Source organism: Calliopsis andreniformis, unplaced genomic scaffold (genome assembly GCF_051401765.1).
Source record: "Calliopsis andreniformis isolate RMS-2024a unplaced genomic scaffold, iyCalAndr_principal scaffold0022, whole genome shotgun sequence".
NCBI lineage: Eukaryota > Metazoa > Arthropoda > Insecta > Hymenoptera > Andrenidae > Calliopsis > Calliopsis andreniformis.
The window spans coordinates 3,739,736-3,759,743 of NW_027480432.1; the positions used below are offsets into that span (position 1 = coordinate 3,739,736).

General features: G+C 33.5%; 5 protein-coding genes across 9 annotated transcripts; 3 read left to right on the forward strand and 2 right to left on the reverse strand.

The window, feature by feature from the left end:
• Positions 1–7,984: 7,984 nt before the first annotated feature.
• On the reverse strand, positions 7,985–10,941 carry LOC143187343 (TBC1 domain family member 14). Its single transcript, XM_076391497.1, has one exon. The coding sequence runs from the start codon at positions 10,233–10,235 to the stop codon at positions 8,364–8,366; it is 1,872 nt and encodes a 623-aa protein (XP_076247612.1). The 5' UTR covers positions 10,236–10,941; the 3' UTR covers positions 7,985–8,363.
• A 755-nt stretch (positions 10,942–11,696) lies between these two features.
• LOC143187345 (lipid droplet-regulating VLDL assembly factor AUP1-like) lies at positions 11,697–13,775 on the forward strand. 2 transcript variants are annotated; one of them, XM_076391502.1, is made up of 4 exons: positions 11,707–11,778; positions 11,848–11,944; positions 12,431–13,338; positions 13,420–13,775. In XM_076391502.1, exons 2-4 carry the CDS (start codon positions 11,904–11,906, stop codon positions 13,653–13,655), a joined length of 1,185 nt encoding a protein of 394 aa, XP_076247617.1. In that variant the 5' UTR covers positions 11,707–11,778; positions 11,848–11,903; the 3' UTR covers positions 13,656–13,775. The 2 variants fall into 2 exon arrangements, with proteins under 2 accessions (XP_076247616.1, XP_076247617.1); XM_076391501.1 differs by having other exon boundaries at positions 11,697–11,944.
• Positions 13,776–13,907: 132 nt separating this feature from the next.
• On the reverse strand, positions 13,908–16,629 carry Ssadh (succinic semialdehyde dehydrogenase). Of its 3 annotated transcripts, none has more exons than XM_076391500.1 (2): positions 16,512–16,629; positions 13,908–15,945 (listed from the first exon to the last, which is right to left on the reverse strand). In XM_076391500.1, the coding sequence occupies exon 2, from the start codon at positions 15,920–15,922 to the stop codon at positions 14,396–14,398; it is 1,527 nt and encodes a 508-aa protein (XP_076247615.1). In that variant the 5' UTR covers positions 15,923–15,945; positions 16,512–16,629; the 3' UTR covers positions 13,908–14,395. The 3 variants fall into 3 exon arrangements, with proteins under 3 accessions (XP_076247615.1, XP_076247614.1, XP_076247613.1); XM_076391499.1 differs by lacking the exon at positions 16,512–16,629 and adding an exon at positions 16,209–16,412; XM_076391498.1 differs by lacking the exon at positions 16,512–16,629 and adding an exon at positions 16,071–16,208.
• Positions 16,284–17,946, forward strand: LOC143187346 (peptidyl-prolyl cis-trans isomerase E-like). Its single transcript, XM_076391503.1, has 4 exons — positions 16,284–16,419; positions 16,647–16,816; positions 17,116–17,475; positions 17,564–17,946. The coding sequence occupies exons 1-4, from the start codon at positions 16,386–16,388 to the stop codon at positions 17,879–17,881; spliced, it is 882 nt and encodes a 293-aa protein (XP_076247618.1). The 5' UTR covers positions 16,284–16,385; the 3' UTR covers positions 17,882–17,946.
• Positions 17,947–18,407: 461 nt separating this feature from the next.
• On the forward strand, positions 18,408–19,894 carry Dhrs4 (Dehydrogenase/reductase 4). Of its 2 annotated transcripts, XM_076391031.1 has the most exons (6): positions 18,411–18,426; positions 18,514–18,709; positions 18,800–18,977; positions 19,059–19,283; positions 19,365–19,499; positions 19,579–19,894. In XM_076391031.1, the coding sequence occupies exons 2-6, from the start codon at positions 18,600–18,602 to the stop codon at positions 19,744–19,746; spliced, it is 816 nt and encodes a 271-aa protein (XP_076247146.1). In that variant the 5' UTR covers positions 18,411–18,426; positions 18,514–18,599; the 3' UTR covers positions 19,747–19,894. The 2 variants fall into 2 exon arrangements, with proteins under 2 accessions (XP_076247145.1, XP_076247146.1); XM_076391030.1 differs by having other exon boundaries at positions 18,408–18,709.
• The last annotated feature ends 114 nt before the right edge of the window (positions 19,895–20,008 follow it).

Genomic DNA, 20,008 nt, shown 5'->3' on the forward strand with positions numbered 1-20,008 from the left:
AGGCGACACGTGCAGAACTGCGCAGTATGCGATGGTACGTGGCGATGAGATTTCGATTTGAGAGAAATGCGGTGGAAGATTGGTGATATTGGAGCTGTTTGGTGAAGAAAAAGGAAGTTCCAGAAAATGTATGAATATTCGTTTACTTATTGGGTGAAGAGAAATATATACCTTTGGAAGATTAATCGAATCAGTTGGAAAAATGTGTTTCTAAGGGTATGCATCCACTTGAGAGTAAAACTGTCGGGAATTGCTCTTGAGAGTACTCTCAGATAGTGAATCTATCTCAGACAGTATCTCTCAGTTAGGCTACGTGTCCACTTGAGAGTAAATCTATCGCGATTTGCTCTCGATAGTACCTTCAGATAGTGTATTCTCTATCTGACATTCATTGAGAGTAACTGAGAGATACTGTCTGAGATAGATTTTTCCCCAAGTAAAAGCGAAGAATTTAAAACATCTATGGATAGATCCATAAGTCTTAGATTTTCAAAAAAATGGAGTAAAGACTTGAATTGAGTCCTACAATATAGAATTTATATTTTCAGGAAAAAGAAAGACCATTAAAAATAAGGCTTCTAGAGTACAATATTAAAGTTACGAAACTTTAGAGCCAATATCTCGAAAACAGCCACACGTGGCTTAGGACCTAAGCTATTTCGCCTTAAAACGAAAAAGCATACATAGGCGCTTATAGCTAGGAGGGTCGTGAAAGTTAAGAAAATATCCCATTACGTATGCCGCGTACGATTCCCCGACGTGGCCCTAGCTCCCCGTCTCTCATGAAGGATTAATACGCGCGATGAAGAGCGGGCAAAGTCAATCGTGCGAAGTCCCGCGTAAAGTGCACTTTGTCCATGGAAATCGACGTAGTTTAATCAGAAAACTGCAGGGAACGGAGCTAAACGTAAGCACCCTCCATCGTTGGAATGTAGGGGCATTTAAGTAGATGGAGGGTATAGACCCCTGTCTACTCCATTTGCTTCCAGCCCGAGGGACCTCCCCGATATATATCCCAATATTCTCGGTAACAATGATGAATCACTGCAGAGCACCTCTTGCGCAAGAAGTTGCACATCCAGCGTGCCTGTAACGTCTCCATCTCTCTCTTTCTCTCTCTCCTTCCACCCTGACCCAACCTTCCCTTTCTCTCTGTCCCTCGTGGAGACTCTCAAATACTCGGCTGGAGGAGACTTGCTTTAACCGTAATAACGCGTTCTCCAAGTACTTGCCGTGGTTACGTAAAGCTTGACGTAACAGACGGATAAATAAGTGCATCCCGTTCCCGGCATTAATGCCCGCGCTGCAAACTTTCGTTGCGTTCGCTTTCGCAACGAAGAGCCGAGGAACACAGAGCAAGTTTTAGGGAATCGCGGTTCGAGGCACGAAATCTGCAAGTGCTCCAGAAGAAACTGGTTTAAGTGTTATGCAAATTCGCCTGGCTTGTGTCTGACCGACTCCAAATTTATAGAGATTACCTACACTTTATCTTGATAATGGATTTTGGAGAAAAATAATGCGAAACTCGGTGAAAAGGTTTCGAAAATTCAATCTGGGGAGTTTTATGCTATTGGGTCGTTCCATTTCTTGGAGTAACTTCTCGGATCTTGCTCAAATTTGGATATGTGCAGTTTTCAGCGATGTCTAAACGTATGTCAAAGGGTTGTCAATAGGAGCTTTATGCTATTGGGTCGTTCCATTTTTTGGGGTAACTTCTCGGATCTTGCTCAAATTTGGGTATGTGCAGTTTTCAGCGATGTCTAGACGTATGTCAAAGGGTTGTCAATAGGGAATGACCCTATTAGAAGTTTTCGATTGAAGTCTTCTGTTAGATCTCTGTTTGCAGTCGACGGTCGTGTAACCCAGGAGAGAGCATTAAGAAGGACTGTTTATTGGCACGATAAATCAGCAGCTGAAACGCGTTCACGGGCGACCAATTAGCGTCGGGATGTTAAGATCAGCCGGGTCAGAGCCCATGTAATAATGACGAATCAGTTCGGAGCCGGTCTAGTGGCATAGCTGGCTGCCTCTTATTAATAAATTCGCTTCCCATGCGACGTCCTATGAATCACTCGATAGGCAACAAGGGAGATTCTATTAGACTGATTGGTTTATACCGCCGCGGGCTCAGCTCGCGCCGATTCGTCTTCGTTGTTAGGCCCAGAGACCAGCAGGACTCTATAGATCCATTCCATGCGCGTTTCAGATGGGAAGACGCGCAAACAGACGATCAGATATTTGCTTAAAGAGCCCTGCCACTTTATAGCCACGTGTAGGAAAACAGTTTCTGTTTTGCTTCTCTATGTGGATGGAAGAATGGAACGCGAACCTGAAGTACGACGCATCGATAAACGGAGGGACGTGTTTTCGTAAAAATAGCTGATAAAAATTGATGAAATAAACATCCACGTTGGGGCTCTTGGAAACATTCGATTTTATAGTAGTCTTATTATTTTTCATAGAAATTGTATTAAATTATATGACAATATTGAGAGAAATTTTCAGGAAATACGAGGATTCAATACATCATCAGTAAATCTGAAGTACAGTGTAAAGAGAATTCCAACAGAACTCTTCTGAACATTTTTAACCTTTAAACTCCGATCGAAGTTATTACTCAGCCTCATGCCATATAATCACTGGACTACATGGTAAGTCTTAATTGGATTATCGCGAGGAGCGAGGATATCATTAACCAGTCGAGGATTGAATTTAAAAACCAATAAGCAGGTCCATAAGTGATCCTCGATCCTTCCCCACCTGACCCAATTCGAAATTCGAGCGCATTAATCCCAAAAACATTCGCCATCGATGGACAGAAGGGGATGAGGGTAGGATGAGTGGGAATCCACAGGTCCTCTTAACGCTCCCAACCCAAAAGCTCGCAGCACTCGCGCCCATAACACCGCGGGTAGCTACCTTACGCTAAATCGTGCTTCATCCTGGATTAACTCCCCTAATTTATTGACTCTACTTCCAGGGGGAGGGGTTTCGACTACCCGTGACTGAAAAGTTAACATTGCTTCGCAGGGACGAGGCCCGCAGGAGGGATACGCCGAGTCATCGCCGCGGTCGAGTTTAATGCACGCACCGATATCGCGTACCACATGTTAGTAATCGCCGCTGACAAGATGCTTTATGCGTATTCGTCACGGGCATGGTAATTGATGAATCGCTGTACCGACGAGAGATAATTGGGAACACGTATCTCACAGGGCTCCGCGACATGACGCAGAAATGCAGAATACGATGGAGAATGCATCACCAAGCGCGCGAGTTCCTGCACAGTCTCTACTCGTTATAGTCTCGTAAGTCGGTATCTATGACGAGATTGCGTATACATACAATGTAGGGTACGTGTTTCTGAGGTCTATTAATGAAGCGACAAGTCATATTCATCTTGTCATAAGTGAGATTACGGGAAAATGGAGCATCAGTCTGGTGAACAAACTTATACAAAAGAAGTTGTGTATGTATATCGAAATTCTCATGCAAATATCATGTGTGTGCCAAAAAAGAAATTTTACAGAAGCTAGTAAATATTGTAACATTAAAAATTGGTAGAAATTTGTGAGAGATAGTAACAAAATGATACTGAGTAGATACTGCACACTGATTCGATAACGATATGAATGCATACTTTTGATTGATATAAGTACTGGAAGATTAGAATCGTAATTTCTTTTTTGTGTTGAGCAGGCTTACAAATGTAATTTATTCTTACTTACCATTTAGAATCAAAGATAATTTAAAACGGATGCTGTCGTCCATCTGGTGATAAAACTACAAAACACTGATTCCAGGAAAGGACCATGTAACGCCATCTGTTGGAGATTCAAGAAACTACTTTCTAAAATTTTCAATTACAAATACAAATAATGTTAATATGCAACTAAATAAAGGAGGACTCGAAAATGGTTTGGAATTCAATTCGATTCAATTCGATTCGATTTGATGCAATTCGATTCGATTCGATTTGATTCGATTAGATTCGATTCAGTTCGATTCGATTCGATTCGATTCGATTCGATTCGATTCGATTCCAGTTCGATTCATCCATTTAAATATGACTTAATTCCGAGCTTCATGATAAAATAATAAATATACCTGTTCAATATTCTGAAGTATCATTTTATTTCGTATGCGAACAAAAATGATCCATTGAGATATGTCGCTGGCATCATTTACAGTACAACATACACGCACGTTAATATGAGTTCATTGCCGTCCATTACACGATATAAAAATTGTCATTACATCATTGCAGTGAATAGCATCGAGTCTTACAATCTTCCCCTGAAACCTCGAAGCAAGCACGCCCTTATATACAAAATATTTCCTCGCGTTACCGAAAATATCCATTTACAATGCTTGGATATAATCGGAGAGATATGAGTATGAAAATCTGAAGTAAAATTACCCACGAAAATGACGAAATCTGTCTTAGTAACGACACACAGCGCACCTTCCCGAGCAAATCTCGCTACGCTTTGTCGTTCCGTGTAAAAATCTCGCGATTATGTTCCTCTCGTGCACATACACACTCTAATATATAGATTTCACGTCTTTTCATCGATGTGCACGCTCCACAAAATAAATACTGGGTTCGACTCTTTACAAAATATATATTACAACATTGCACTTAATGTAAATGTACACGATAAAACGCGTAAAAAATATACAACGAGTTCCCTCTTATCCAGAGGCACTAACGACAAGGAACACAGAAGTGTCGCATTACATAGACGTCATAGATCATGCACGACTGCTCGTCCATACACATATGTTCGATTTTGCACTTAGAAAATCCCGGTTCTCATTTATTACTCGTTTTAGGCATATCGATTTCGGCTAAATAACGAAATTAATGACATTAGATACGTGTAGGTATAACGACAACGATATTCCATGACGGATTTCGAATTGCTTAAATCCATTTTCAATGCATCGATAATTTTTAAGTAGAGATCATGGACGTGAACGTGCATTGAAAAGTCACCTGTAGCGTGTATCATATAATTAAAAATTCGTGATCTTAGTACAGTGGACGTATTTTACGTATATTTAAATAGAGACCAATTTCAAACAATTTATATGAAATATTTATACATAATACTCTTTACTTTTCTAATACTGATTCACTGCGTGCAAATGACACAATCGTTTAAAACGAGACTCAACGATTCGCGAGACAGTGTGATCAAAGGATCAAGTACGATTCCTGACTTTTCTACTGGAACACCTTTCGCGCCAGCTTGTTCGTCTTAAAGTAAGTGAAACACATTTAATGTCAAAGATATGACTTTTTTCTGTAAAAGTTCCGTATTTACATGACAATTGTAGATACGCCTACATGTATCTCGATGTGTTCCGCACAAATTCCACACAACACATTTACACGTAAGAACACATACGTACAATTTGTATTCACGCTAATATAATTGTTCCTATAGTTACAATCAGATTATTCGAGTGTGTGCTAAATTAGTAAGGCGAGAAGCTAACAAGATTCTAAAGAAAATACAATTCGACACTTAGAACTACTATAGTAGCCAAGGAGACACCGTACAAGATGTACGCGGAAAAACTTTTGAACAATCCATTCGTTTGTTCTAATACAACCATTGGTAGGTTGGCACATTTTTGTAGAAGTAAAAATTACGCACACCTATATGATCCTTTTTTTTTTTTATATATTAACTTCGAGAGTAGGAGAAAATTATGATGCTAGAAATATAAGAATAGGTATGAATATATTCTTGTGAATATCTAATACCTGTATTATGAATCGTAGTTGATAGGAATATTTTGCATGGATTTATTAATTATGCCTTGTAATTTCGAATGATTTTGTCACATGAATTATTTTGGACGAATGAAAATTCGATTCAAATACAATTTTATAGAGTACTAAAATAAAATACTTCGCATATCGTACGTAATTGCGTGTGCGAGGTCCTCGTACGCATACACAGAGAAATTAATTCTAATTCTTAATTATTCGTAATCGTTTTATTACTTGTCCGTATATATTCATTATTTACAATTGCATCGATAGTGAGGATATCTATTAGCGATCGTTAATTAGTGGAATAGCTAAATAGTTCGAATAGTGGATGGAATAACAGTATTGTCAATTAAAAATTAGGATATCGCGGATTCCTTTGAATTCCGAGTCTATGTTCGATTTTCCACTATTCTGTTTAAAATGAAGTATCGTGATGAAATGTAGACTGATGGATGCTTTTAGTACACATTGATCATAAAATATAATATGTATGCACAAAGTTATATTTAAACATATATTCTTATAATTTTTTCTTATAATTGTTTGCTATTATTTTTCCTCCAACACTTGCTTGTATTTCACAAGAGATCCATTTGAATAGATAAGCTTTTATGTAGCTTATAAGACCTGAAGCATTAAGCCATGCTATAAGCAAAGTTATTGCAATGTGCTTGTATCTTTTGAAATATGTATACACTGAAATTTTTTCATTTCTTTAATAGTAGCATTGCGTACAAGTATTGTACTCAGTATAGTATTTTAACATTCTATATAAATGATCCAGAAGTAAAATGCTTTAAAGGCAAAACTATTCATCATTTATAAATCTTCATTGAAACAAATGTTGCACAACAAGCACATACAATAAGCTTACATAGCTAGATTGTAAGAAAATACGTCTTTGAATTTGTTTATAATAAAGCTCAATAATTAGAAAGATTGTAAATTCTTAAATGTGGAATATATTCTATCTTCATTATAAAGGCCACTTAAAAGACGGGATCTTAAGTTTTTGCATATTTGTAACATAATATTTGTAAATCATAATAAAATGTGGCATAAATTTAAATTACAAATGATGACTGAAAACATTTAAATTCACATTAATAGTTTGAATTAATGAAAAAATATTTTCTTGGTTCTATTTATCTTTTCTTTCCATTAACAGATAAAAGACAATTTATAGGAATGACACAAACTATAGGAAATAATATAGTACAAGAAATATCTGTTATTAGAGATTATTTAATTTTGTAGTTAACTTGATATAATTGTATATCATTTATATATATTTTTTAGGAGATTCCTTAAATCATTGTGAAATTTACATCGTCCAAAATTAATTTTGTTCCATATTTGTTCTTAACTATTATTATGAAAGTATAGTAAAGTTGAATTTCTTTTGTTCCATCATATTATAGACACATATTTTATGTTCAGTACCATTAAAGCTTAGAAAATGTATTTGATAGTATTATATCTTAAATGATATACATTGATCATTGATCTCTTTTACAAGTTACACTTGTGATAGTCACTTTTTTAATCAGAGATCAATTACAATTTATTATTATTTGCTTGAAAGATATATGTTGTGGCACATATTTTTTACTATCAGCATTATACTCATTCTTTAACGTATTTGTCATTGGTAAATACATGTAACAATCAAGGTTTTTTTAAACTGTTTATCTGTGACATTACATATGTATATTATATCTGAGCATATTCTTGAGTATTTTTTAAAATATTTCATATTTTAGCAAAGGTCTGATACATACATGAAAGATACTTCAAAGTACATTAAAGTTAAAGTGCAATGATATACACTACACTATGATTTTTTATATATTCCACTGTTTTTTAATTATATACAAAAGGAAATTAAAAAAATCTTAACTATTTCCTGTAAACAGTTCAAATAAAAATAAATTATGCTTTTAAAATTATGCAGTTTTAAAATAAGAACATTTTACTTAAAAAACAATCAGAAATAAAAATGTTGTCTTTTTTAATACCATAAGAGTATTTTGAAAATTATAAGTTTTAATACTTTTAGTTGAAAATAGAGTATATACATATATGTATATCAAATTTATGTCAAATTTTATATTTCAACATTTACTTTTAATATTTTTCATTCAGTAGCAGAATATTTTTGCACATTTTTTGAGTTATGCATGATTAATTTATTGAAATATACTGGTTATAGTTTTGTGGGAAGCTCTTGCCTTTATGTATCTTAAATATACTAAACAGATATCACATCTCAGTATTTTAATCCCATATATATCAAAATTTAAAAAGCCTACCTTTTTTTCAACACAATTAATTAAAAAATTAATCCTTGTTGATTTGCAATTGGCCAGCACTTCATTTCAGAAAAGCATAATGATCCTCATTTTAAAATTATGTAAAATTTATGCAGACTTTTATTATTTAAAATCTATACAAATAATATTTGAACCTTCAGCATAAAAAATATCTTTTTATCAATCACAATAACAAAAATATTTTGAGATTCATTCCTTTAAATCTGGCTATCCATCTACATTCTTCACCATAATTCACAAAATTACAATGAAGAAAATTGAACTAGCATTTGCTGGAACGTTGTTGTTCCAACAGTAGTAGACATTTGACTAATACTGTTGAATAAAGCTTCTGCCTGTAAGTTTTCTGGCAACCTAGTAAGAAATTGTGCTCCATGTACAAAATCCATTTTTAGTAATTCCTCCTGATACAAGTGCAACACACCAAGTGCTGTTCTAAACAGGAACTCATCTCCATCTCTAAGAAAAACATCCCAAATTCTACATGCAACATCCAGAGGCATTGCTTTAGCATATATAGTATACAACCAATCTAACAAATATAAATCTGGGCTAAGACCAGCTACAGTAAAATGAGAAAAGACTTTTGGCAGCTTATGTGCAAGCGCGCTAGAATATACTTTATAGTAAATATCCATCTGTTTTTGGTCTAATGTGAAAGCAGCCCTGTGACAAGGATGATTTAATAAATTAGCAAAACAAGTAAAGGCATCTGGAGGTTCCATGTTTAATGATAATACAGCACCCACAAAACTCATACCTTGTACGTAGCCTACATCAGGTCTATAAACTGCATAGGCTGCCAAAATACCTTGAAGGCTATCAGATAATGGTCCACCTTCTTGAAAGACACATAAGGTAGGAAAGGTACGATATACATCTAATTTGATTGCAGCTAATGTGTCACTTGTTGGACTTGTCATTGCTCTGTCGAAACATATGCTATAAAGATGTGTTGTTATATTTAAATCATTTGGAATTGCTAATTTCCACACTTTACCACGAACACTGGGTGGAAGACCTCTCCACCATAGATCACGTACTTTTTTCGTATTTCTTACACTTTCAAATTTTGGAAGAATATGTACATTCCAAGTATGAGAATCTTCTGCTAATCTTTCCTCTTCTTTGAGTTGCAGTTCCCTTTGCTGCTTACGTTCTTTCTCTTCCTTTAATTCTCGTTTCCTTGCTGCTTGGAGAATAGCATTGTATTGCTTACGGTGCTGCTCTTCTTCAGTTGCATTCTTTGCTGGTAAATTTGCTGGTCTTGGTTGTTGAATTAAAGCTAAACTTCCACCCACTTTGTCTACATTTCTTGATGGACTACTAGTAGGAGTAGACTGTTGAGAATCCTTGTTTTTCCATGAAAAAACATTTTTTGAAAAAATTGTGTTTAAACCCCAACGTTTGGACTTTTCAGTTTTCTCTGAAATTTGTTGCTGTTCATCAGAACCTAGGAAACTTCCAGAGGGAGATACTTCACTAAGGGAAGACACAGTGCTACTACAAGAACGTGGCAAACTGTTCCTGGGACTACTACTTGTACTTCCACTTTCCAATCTTGTATATTTGTCATCCTCAACTTTAGAGATTCCATTCAAAGATTCTTCTTTATAATCACAAGAAGAATTTATATATTGAGATTTACATTCTAGCTGGGTATCATTGGATACATTTATATCTTCTAAAGAATATAGTTGCTTCGTTGTAGGATTATAAGCTAGAGACATGCTCTCTAATGCATGATTTAGACTAGTGCCAGCAACTCCTACAGAAACTACATTGCCAGCATCATACCATTTATTTTCCCGAATGTGGACACATAGTGCCTTGGTCTTAACAACAGGCACAGAAGCTACATCACATGCCAGAGCTTCGTCAACATTCACACTATTGCAAGATATTGAATCTCCATTTAATGACACCAACTGTTGTTTGCCAATTTTTGGAGTGATATTATTTGCAACATAACAATTGGAATCACGTCCAGATACTTTCAGTACCTGGTAATTATTAGGCATATTTCCATAATGAGACACAATACATGGAGATACATTCTGCGCTGGAACAGGATGACTGTTTCCATTTAAATGACGAGATACAGGGCTCTTCATGATTAGTGGCCCTTTTCTAACCTTGCTAGCACGTTAAATATTTTCGTAATTAAAACGAACCAATCGCAGATTAATTTCTCATACGTGATATTTGCAGATTCCGGCTCGTGCATAATTTCTCATCGTTTTTTAACAATTTTCTGCGCGTTCATGGTCGATGTTCAAAATCGTATCGATGGTGCGTCAAGACAACACCCACCTCTAAAATTTACTTGCATAGTCGCGTAGTTGTCACATCGTGAAGACCACGTTAGGCGATAACTATCTCATCGATCATATTCTGTCACGAGTGATAAACAAAAATGTATTTAACACTTAGATTTTTTAGTTGAATCAATCAACTGCTGCGAGGATATATCTTCAGTCCTTGTGCTCACAATGATCTTTTATTGGTCTCGTTGCACCAAAAAGCATCGAAGGATGATAACTTTGTCTCGCGTGAGAGAACAGTAATAACATTTGGCATAAAGCAGCATAGTTCCATTGATAAATATTTAACATAGTGATATATGATGCTGCAAGAGAAACTTGACACTGAATTGCACTGAATCGAAAGTGACAGATACGATATATGCGATGGGATGTTAAATAAAATTTTACACTATACTTTGCTATTTACAGATACAATAAATGTGTTCAGTATACGTATAGGTAGGGTAACATAATAAAAAAACATTTGAACTGCTGACAATACAATAAATTATGAATGATAGAAAACTTCTGATACGTGGTCACTAATCTTTACCACTGCAACAGTAACGTAATCACGTGATCAGTTTACCGTTCCCTTGTCATGTTAAATTATTAACTAATTTTTTTATCGTAAAATAGTAGGTACCTTAAATTTTATATATTTCTTATGTGTAAGTAAAATATAATACATCAAGTGCGTGTATGTAAAACAATTTTAGAGAAATTTTTAAGAAAAATGCTCAATCATATTTTGAACTTGAAAGTTTGCTTGTTCTATTGCTTTATTTTATGACAATACGAAAATATTATAAAATTTTCCGTAGAAGTTTCTCTAGAGTTTCTACAGAATTTTAAAAGTTTTAACAATTCTATTATAGTCTATAGAATATACTATAAAATACTCTAAAAAGTACACGTAAAGTTTTACCAACAATAACAAAATTTTAAAGTAAAAAACCATGAAAAAAAAAATTTGTTAATATTTTACTTGTGAATGAATTAGAACATTCATTCAATTTTCAAGCTAACTTTAAATCTTTTTAAGCTTATCTCTCAATGAAATTGAATATACACTTTAAGGAGCTAGGTACTTTTTTTTTGATTGAGATAAAAAATTTTATACATTTAATTGCCTACATAAATTGCAATAAGAAGTTAATATTAGACCAATCAAATTCAAGATCATCGGTACAATATAAATATGCGTATGTACAAAGCATTGTTTTTTTTTCTTCAATTAAATATCGCACCTTAAGTTGAAGTAAAAATCCCTAGAACGTTTGTATCTAAACAGCTGATTGCAGAAATTGACGAAAACGAAAAATCATATTAATTGAAAGGCTGCCGAAAAGTAGGTTAAAAAAGGTCAAATATCAACGCGTCATTGTCGAATCTTAATAAACGGCTGTGACTATTTCAGTGGAATACAATTGTCAAGTGTGAATCCTTCAACATAACAGATGTTTGTTGTAAGAAATGTCACAAATTGATATTCAGGATTTATTTGATAAAAGCAGGTAAAATAACTATCTATGACCAATAAATCTCAGTAGTGTTTCATTAATAACAGTATCTTGCTATCACCTTTTCAATAGTAATTGATATGGTGAAAGTATGCCAATGAATGTAATTAACTTTCTAGAATAATGGATTTTATATCATTAACATATGTTGTATCAATACATCATGGATTATATAAAAATGTACCTGCAGATTGAGATGTTTTCAATGCATTCTTGCAAGTACATCTTAATTAATAATGGTGCATGATATTGGCATATTTGTTTCTAAAACATATTTGGAATCTGTAACATAAAACAAGCTGTGCATTGCACAAGGCTGGATAAAAATACATTTTTGGTATATATGTTACCTCTTTCATAATCATGCAAACATATGAGTTACATTCAGTATTATCATTGATAGGTGACATTATTAATAACTAACATATTAAAAAATCTAGAGAATAATATTATGACTTCTAAATTTAATGCATTATCTAGGTTTCCTAGCGGTTGGCGCCTTTTATCCATATTTTTGTATACTCCTGTGGGCATTCTACTTGTATTGTTGCGGCTATTGATTGCTTTACAACTTTGGCTTCTTGCCTCATTACTGCCTGACTGCAATATCCTTCGCATATTCCTGAATCATGGATTTAGCTTTGCATTTGGTATTGTGGTAAAAATTCCTGAAGATGAAGTTATAGACAAACAATCAAGAATTATTGTTGCGAACAATGTCTCAGTCTTGGATCATCTTGCATTATATAAAGCAACACGAGCATTAATGCCTAGTGTTTGGGAACTACCCACTGCCCTTAGTAATGCACTAGGTCTACAGATTATGGACATGAGTAATAAAGATGCCCTGATTGCTAATATAAAGAATTTTCTTGCTAATTCTCAATGCAACATTGTGCTGCAGCCTGAATTTGGTACAACCAATAGCCGTGTTGCCTTGTTAAAATTTAATTCTTGGCCATTTACTATAGAAACATCTGTTCAACCAGTTGCAATTAAAGTGCAAAGACCAGAATTTGTATCTATTCATGTTACCTCACTGGCATCTACATGGTGGACTGATGTCTTTTGGTTTATGTTTGTTCCTTACACAATCTTCACATTTAAGTACCTGAAAGTCAAGAGAAATGCTGATTGTGAAGTATTGGTACGGGAAGTAGAAAAAGATATAGCAACTAGTCTGAGACTTCAAACCAGTTCTCACACAGTGTCAGATAAAACAGAGTTTGAAAAAAGATGTATTATGGAAAAAACACAAAACAGAAGGTTAAATAGAAGAAGTTCACCAAATTCACAAGTCATACATAGTATTGAGATACAAAGAATGGTACGGCAAGTCAGTGAAGTGCTTCCATTGGTCCCTCATAATGTGATTCTCAGAGATCTCTGTACGTAAATAAATGCTAATACTTTGGAAATTGTATTGTTATAATTTTTATACTTTAATAATGAAATGATAATTATTTCAGTGAAAACACGCAATGTTGATATCACAATTGCCAATATTCTGGATGGCATAGTTACTTATACTCCAGAATCACCTCAGATGACTGTTACACCATCAATGTCATTTAATCAATTGCAAACAAGTGCAATGAAGGATAACAGTAATCTAGGATCCTCTTCTTTCCAGGAAAGGAAAGCTAAAATGATAAGAGAAGCTAGGGAAAGGTATATTCAAAAACATGGACTTAAAAATTGCTGACATTCTTACTGCAGTTTTATTATGGTTATTGTATCTTTATTGAAAACGAGTATGTAATGTTTTGCTGTATGTGTATTTACTATTACATAATATGAATATAATTTTATTTCTAAAACATGATTGTATATTTTTATAATTACCTATCCTTTTTACACATGTATACTGTATAATATTGTTATAAAGAGCACATTTTGGAAGACTGTGTTTTCAATAGATTTACATAATTCTAGTTGTTACTATTAAATATTGTATAATAAAATTAATTCACTTGTACGTCAATCATACACAAAAATAAATTCATTAAATTATAGTTTTTTGTAAGTTTTCATTGTTTTCATCAATCCTTAATACTTTATCATCAATCATCAATACTTGAGAATATAACTACATAAAATTAAAATAAAATATTACAATACATTATATTATTTGCATACATCCTATAATTTATAATGTATTATAAGAAATTGGAAGACATTCAGTTGTATAAGTGGCATATAGTAAACAATACACCATTTAATATATAATTATTCTAAATTATATCATACACTAATATATTACAAAAAATATTTTAAGTTTTTCCATATTATATCACTTATAATGCTACAAAAATATATTCCTTTTTACATATATTTGATTTGTAACAAAACGTGAATAATAATCTCAAAAATAAATTGACAAAAAACATAAATGTTTCAAAAGTTTCACTAATATTGTGTTACTAATATGATTTTCTGAGTAATTTACCACCGCTTAATATTTCCAATGCATACATATTTCATGTCAAGGTAATCATCAACACCATGTTTAGATCCCTCTCTTCCTATACCTGATTCTTTTACTCCTCCAAAGGCAGCTTCTGCACAAGAAATCAACCCCTCATTTATACCAACCATTCCAACTTCTAATTTTCTTGATACTCTAAATATCTGAGATACATCTTGTGAATAAAAGTATCCAGCTAAACCCACAGGTGTGTCATTTACTTGTTGCATAACTTCCTCTTCAGTATCAAATTTATTAATAACAGCTACTGGTCCAAATATTTCTTTGTTATATATTTCCATATCTTTAGTAATATTTGTGAGAAGTGTAGGTGCATAGAATAATGGTCCTAGATCAGGCAATAGTGTACCACCACAGTGTACCTTTGCTCCTTTCTTTACTGCATCAGTCACTAATCCATGTACCAGTTTTACCTGACTTTCTTTAATAAGAGGACCATGAGTAACTCCTTCCCGACTTCCATCCCCCATTTTAATATCACTCTTAATCTTTGCCAAAAACTTCTCAACAAACTTATCAACCACATTAGCTTGCACAAAAAATCTATTTGCAGATACACATGTTTGGCCAGTGTTACGGAATTTACTTGCCATGGCACCTAATACAGCCAAATCTATATCAGCAGATTCAAAAACAATAAATGGTGCATTACCTCCTAATTCAAGACTAAGTCGTTTCATAGTAGAAGCAGATTGTTGATACAAAATTTTCCCTACTGCAGTTGACCCAGTAAATGACAAAACCCTTATTGTAGGATTTTCACACAACTCTTTACCTACAGCGGGAGAATTTTTCAAGCTTGTTGTAAGTACATTGAAGATTCCTTGAGGAAATCCTGCCTTCTCTGCAAGCTTAGCTAATGCTAAAGCAGTGAGGGGAGTGTCCTCAGATGGTTTCACTACACAAGTGCACCCAGCAGCAAGGGCAGCACCTGCTTTTCTAGTTATCATAGCATGTGGAAAGTTCCATGGTGTGATTAAAGCAGCTACACCTACTGGTTCCCTCAATATAAGCAATTCTCTACCAGGCACAGGTGGTTGTAGTACTTCTCCATCGATTCTTCTAGCTTCTTCGGAAAACCACTCAACAAATGAATTTCCATATTTAATTTCTGCTCTGGACTCAGCAAGAGATTTTCCATTTTCTTTAGTCAGAATCTCTGCCAGATCCTCTGCATGTTTAACCATTAAATTGTACCAATTTCTAAGTAGATCACTTCGTTCTTTAGCAGTTGTTTTACGGAAGGATTCAAAAGCTTTAGAAGCTGCATTGATGGCTGCCCGGGTGTCTTGAACATCCATGTCAGGAACATTGTTAATCACAGATTGATCAACAGGATTGTAAACAGGAAATATCTCCTTCTTGTTTCCTCCTACCCATTTCCCATTTATATATGCCAGATCCTTTAGGAGATGCATTGATCGAGTTAACACAGGAGTATGACATGAAACACCTTTTTGTAGTATACGTATTCTGAACAGCATCCCGGTAGCGATTCAATAAAAATCTATAACACAAAAGTGTATAAAAAATTATGTAGAAACGTGTTAAAAATGCAGGGCAGAGATTGAACTAATATTAAATAACAATAAACAGCAAATAATACAGCTGTTTTGTCAACCTGACACTTGCCTGTGGATAAAACAATATCAAGGAGAGACTTCTATTTTCAATTCAGTGCAGCACGTGCACCTTTAAATGGTTGTTTTAAACTGACGTTATCAATTCATGTTATCAATTTCATCGACAAATTGACCTTATGTAACTTACCGCTACTTTAGGCCGATTAAGGTTCTTATGCGTGTATCCACTGTACTCTCTTTAAGTTCGATAGTGTGTGTTACCGGCGCGCCGGCGTCTTTTGGTCAATAAAATTGTTATCAGATGTTATTGTTTATTCCAATACCATATTAAGAGGAATAAGAAGTAATAAATACTTTATACATCATGAGTACGAATACGAAAAGAACTATTTACGTTGGTGAGTGGAAAGATGTTATTTATACATTCACTTAATCTACGATAACCTACGTACTATTCAGCGTAATAAATATCATTCTATTTTTTACATACCTTTCAATCAATTTTCATATTTTCGAATTCTATGTTTAATACGTGACACGATATAAAAATATACTAGTATTGCAATATAAAAAAAGAGGCAGAATACAGAGGACTAAGTTCGTTTCTGTTACACACTTATTTTAGGAGGCTTAGCTGAGGAGGTGGATGAAAAAATATTACACGCAGCATTTATACCATTTGGTGAAATAGTTGATGTACAAATACCACTAGATTATGAATCAGAAAAACACAGAGGGTTTGCTTTCATTGAATTTGAAAGCGCAGAGGATGCAGCAGCAGCAATTGATAACATGGTACATGTATAAATCAACATACCTGTCTCTGTGAGTTATTTGATAACATAATTTCATAGCAAGGAATTCTTGAAACATTTCTTTAATTGAATTGTTTTAAATACATCTTAAAATGTAAAATTATCATGCAATTATCCACAAATGAATTATAATCATCAAAAAGCATTTATTTAATAAGAACAATACATGTATTAATAGCTAGATTAACACTAAACCCTGCTTATCTAATCATCATAAGTATTGATCACCCAAAAGTCATTTAATCCTGAAATTTGTCAAATTTTATCTTTGATAAACAGAATGATTCTGAGCTGTTTGGAAGAACAATAAGGGTAAACATAGCAAAGCCACAGAAGATAAAAGAAGGTTCATCGAAACCTGTCTGGGCTGATGATGCATGGCTGCAGGAACATGCAGGTGAAACTCTTAAGAGTGATGATAATGCAAAGCCAAGTGATGCAGTACAGTCTAAGAAGGCAAAACAGAATCCTCAAGTGTACTTTGATATTAGTATTGGAAAACAAGAAATAGGTAGAATTATCATGATGCTAAGGGCTGATATTGTACCCAAAACTGCTGAAAACTTTCGTGCTCTTTGTACTCATGAAAAAGGATATGGTTATCAAGGAAGCATCTTTCATAGAATTATTCCAGACTTTGTATCCTTTTAAAAATTGTTGTTTTATTTGTTTTGCTTATCAGTTACATGAAATTAAATAAGTACAAGTATTCCTTACATATACATAGATGTGTCAAGGTGGAGATTTTACAAACCACAATGGAACAGGAGGTAAATCAATTTATGGGAATAAATTTGATGATGAGAATTTTGAGTTAAAACATACAGGACCTGGTACCTTGTCAATGGCAAATTCTGGTCCAAATACAAATGGATCACAATTCTTTATATGTACTGCACGTACAGACTGGCTAGATGGAAAACATGTGGTGTTCGGACATGTTCTTAGTGGTTTAGATGTTTTAAAAAAAATGGAGAAATGTGGGGCAAAATCTGGCACTCCAACTCAAAAAGTTATGATAACAGCTTGTGGAGAATTAACTTAAGTCATTTTTAAATTTACTATTGTTAATTTAAAATGGTATTTTTTAATAAAAACTTTTGAATAATATGTGAATAATTTTTTACATAATTCAACCTTGCGCCATCTAGCGTTATTATTCAGAAATTAACGTTTAAAATATAAACAGAATAAAAAATGGTTCACTTATTCATTTTTTGACTTTTTTGTATTATAAAATAATTATAAGAATATCATTAGTTGTCGTCGAAATGTTTTTTTTTTCCAATAGATAAGCAACTTGTTGCTTGAAATTGTTGTATAATAAATGATAAAAGAGTCTACAAGAAATATAAATTGTAGATGAAGTGATAAAAAATTAGATATTTTTAATTTACTGATAACTAGTACTATTTTCAGCAATTTATAGTAGGAGTCTTTTGATTTTGTAATTATTTATTTTAAGCTAACCATATACCGTATCAAATTCTATTAGGTCATGTTTTAATGAAATAATATTTATAAATGATAAAAATGTGCTTCGTCATTATGATATCGTTCGAACTAAGTTCGAACTTTTATATTGATAATGTAAGTACTTAAATTATGCATATGTCATTAAGATCGTGTGGTGGAAGGTGGCATATAAATTACTGAAAGCAAATATCAATATTTAAGCCTTCTAGCACTGATTAAAAAAAATTGTATATGTAACCATCGATGACTGTTTAAAACTAGAAAGGTTAATATTGCAAGTACATGTAATGTTGCGTACTTTAAATCAATCTGTTCGAAAATTTAGTGCCAATATGTCAGAAATAAAGTGTAAACGATTAGAAGGAAAAACAGCAATTGTAACTGCATCAACAGATGGGTAAGTTAAATGCAATTTAAGAACAATAAAAATGATTTTCTCATGAAAATTGTCTGATTCAACCTTTTTTATTACATATTTCTATTATAGGATAGGTTTAGCAATAGCTAGACGTTTGGCATATGAAGGTGCCAAGGTAATGATTAGTAGTCGTAAGGAATCCAATGTGAAGAAAGCTTTGGAACAATTGAAATCTGAGGGTCTGCAAGTTTCTGGTCTCACATGTCATGTTGGGAAAAAAGAAGACAGAAAAAACCTGTTTGAAAAAGTAACAATTATTTAAATTTACAGCATTACATTTCACTATTTATTAATGGAAAATAAATAATTAACTTGAATAATATTGTAGACAGAAGAAGAATTTGGCGGTTTAGATATTCTTGTGTCAAATGCAGCTGCTAATCCAACTGCAACCACAATGTTTGAAACTTCAGAAGAAGCATGGGACAAAATCTTTGATATTAATGTTAAAAGTACTTTCCTCCTGATGCAAGAGTCTTTACCACTCTTGAGAAAGAGCAAATCACCTTCTATAATTATTGTATCTTCCATAGCTGGATATCAACCATTGGATGTAAGCACTTTCTCAAATTCTGTGTTCCTAGTGTATTTCTGTAGCTATATATTATATATATATATATATCTTTCCATGTAGTTGTTAGGAGCATATGGTGTCAGTAAAACAGCATTGTTGGGCCTCAATCAAGTAGCTGCTTCAGCTCTGGCATCAGACAAGATTAGAGTCAATTGTGTAGCACCTGGTATAGTGAAGACTAAATTTTCACAACTAGTAAGTATTCACAAAAAAAAAGTATATTTAGCAGATTGTTTGTGTATCTATATTGAGTATATCTGATCATATTTTTTAGATTGTTGAAGGTGAGGCAGCAGAAATATCACTGTCAATGATACCACTAAGGAAATTTGGAGAACCACATGACATTGCAGCAGTTGCTGCATTTCTAGCAAGTGATGATGCTTCGTATATTACTGGTGAAACTATTGTTGCAGCAGGTGGAATGCGGTCTAGGCTTTAAACATATCTCTCAAACTATATTTCTATTGTACACAAAAAGTGTACTATAATTATTCTACAATACTATATAAACTCCTAACAGAAATATTTTGTTATATTTTTATGTTGTGTCACTTTATGTGAATGGTTTATAAATTGTTAAAGATATATAGTAATTCTTTCCTATACCTATCCTATATCTTACCTGTGGTAAAGTGTTTGTATGCATGTTACCTTGGCAACCATATAAAAACAAGTATGGATGCTGGTTAGTCTTCAATAAG

Excerpts from the sequence above, each read along its gene's own strand:
- LOC143187343 (XM_076391497.1), bottom strand. The coding sequence starts at position 10,235 with ATGAAGAGCCCTGTATCTCGTCATTTAAATGGAAACAGTCATCCTGTT.
- LOC143187345 (XM_076391501.1), top strand. The coding sequence starts at position 11,904 with ATGTCACAAATTGATATTCAGGATTTATTTGATAAAAGCAG. Across the intron at positions 11,945-12,430 it reads GATTTATTTGATAAAAGCAG|GTTTCCTAGCGGTTGGCGCC; the intron begins GTAAAATAACTA and ends TGCATTATCTAG. Across the intron at positions 13,339-13,419 it reads TGTGATTCTCAGAGATCTCT|TGAAAACACGCAATGTTGAT; the intron begins GTACGTAAATAA and ends TAATTATTTCAG.
- Ssadh (XM_076391500.1), bottom strand. The coding sequence starts at position 15,922 with ATGCTGTTCAGAATACGTATACTACAAAAAGGTGTTTCATGTCATACT.
- LOC143187346 (XM_076391503.1), top strand. The coding sequence starts at position 16,386 with ATGAGTACGAATACGAAAAGAACTATTTACGTTG. Across the intron at positions 16,420-16,646 it reads GAAAAGAACTATTTACGTTG|GAGGCTTAGCTGAGGAGGTG; the intron begins GTGAGTGGAAAG and ends CACTTATTTTAG. Across the intron at positions 16,817-17,115 it reads CAGCAGCAATTGATAACATG|AATGATTCTGAGCTGTTTGG; the intron begins GTACATGTATAA and ends TTTGATAAACAG.
- Dhrs4 (XM_076391030.1), top strand. The coding sequence starts at position 18,600 with ATGTTGCGTACTTTAAATCAATCTGTTCGAAAATTTAGTGCCAATATG. Across the intron at positions 18,710-18,799 it reads GTAACTGCATCAACAGATGG|GATAGGTTTAGCAATAGCTA; the intron begins GTAAGTTAAATG and ends TTTCTATTATAG. Across the intron at positions 18,978-19,058 it reads GAAAAAACCTGTTTGAAAAA|ACAGAAGAAGAATTTGGCGG; the intron begins GTAACAATTATT and ends ATAATATTGTAG.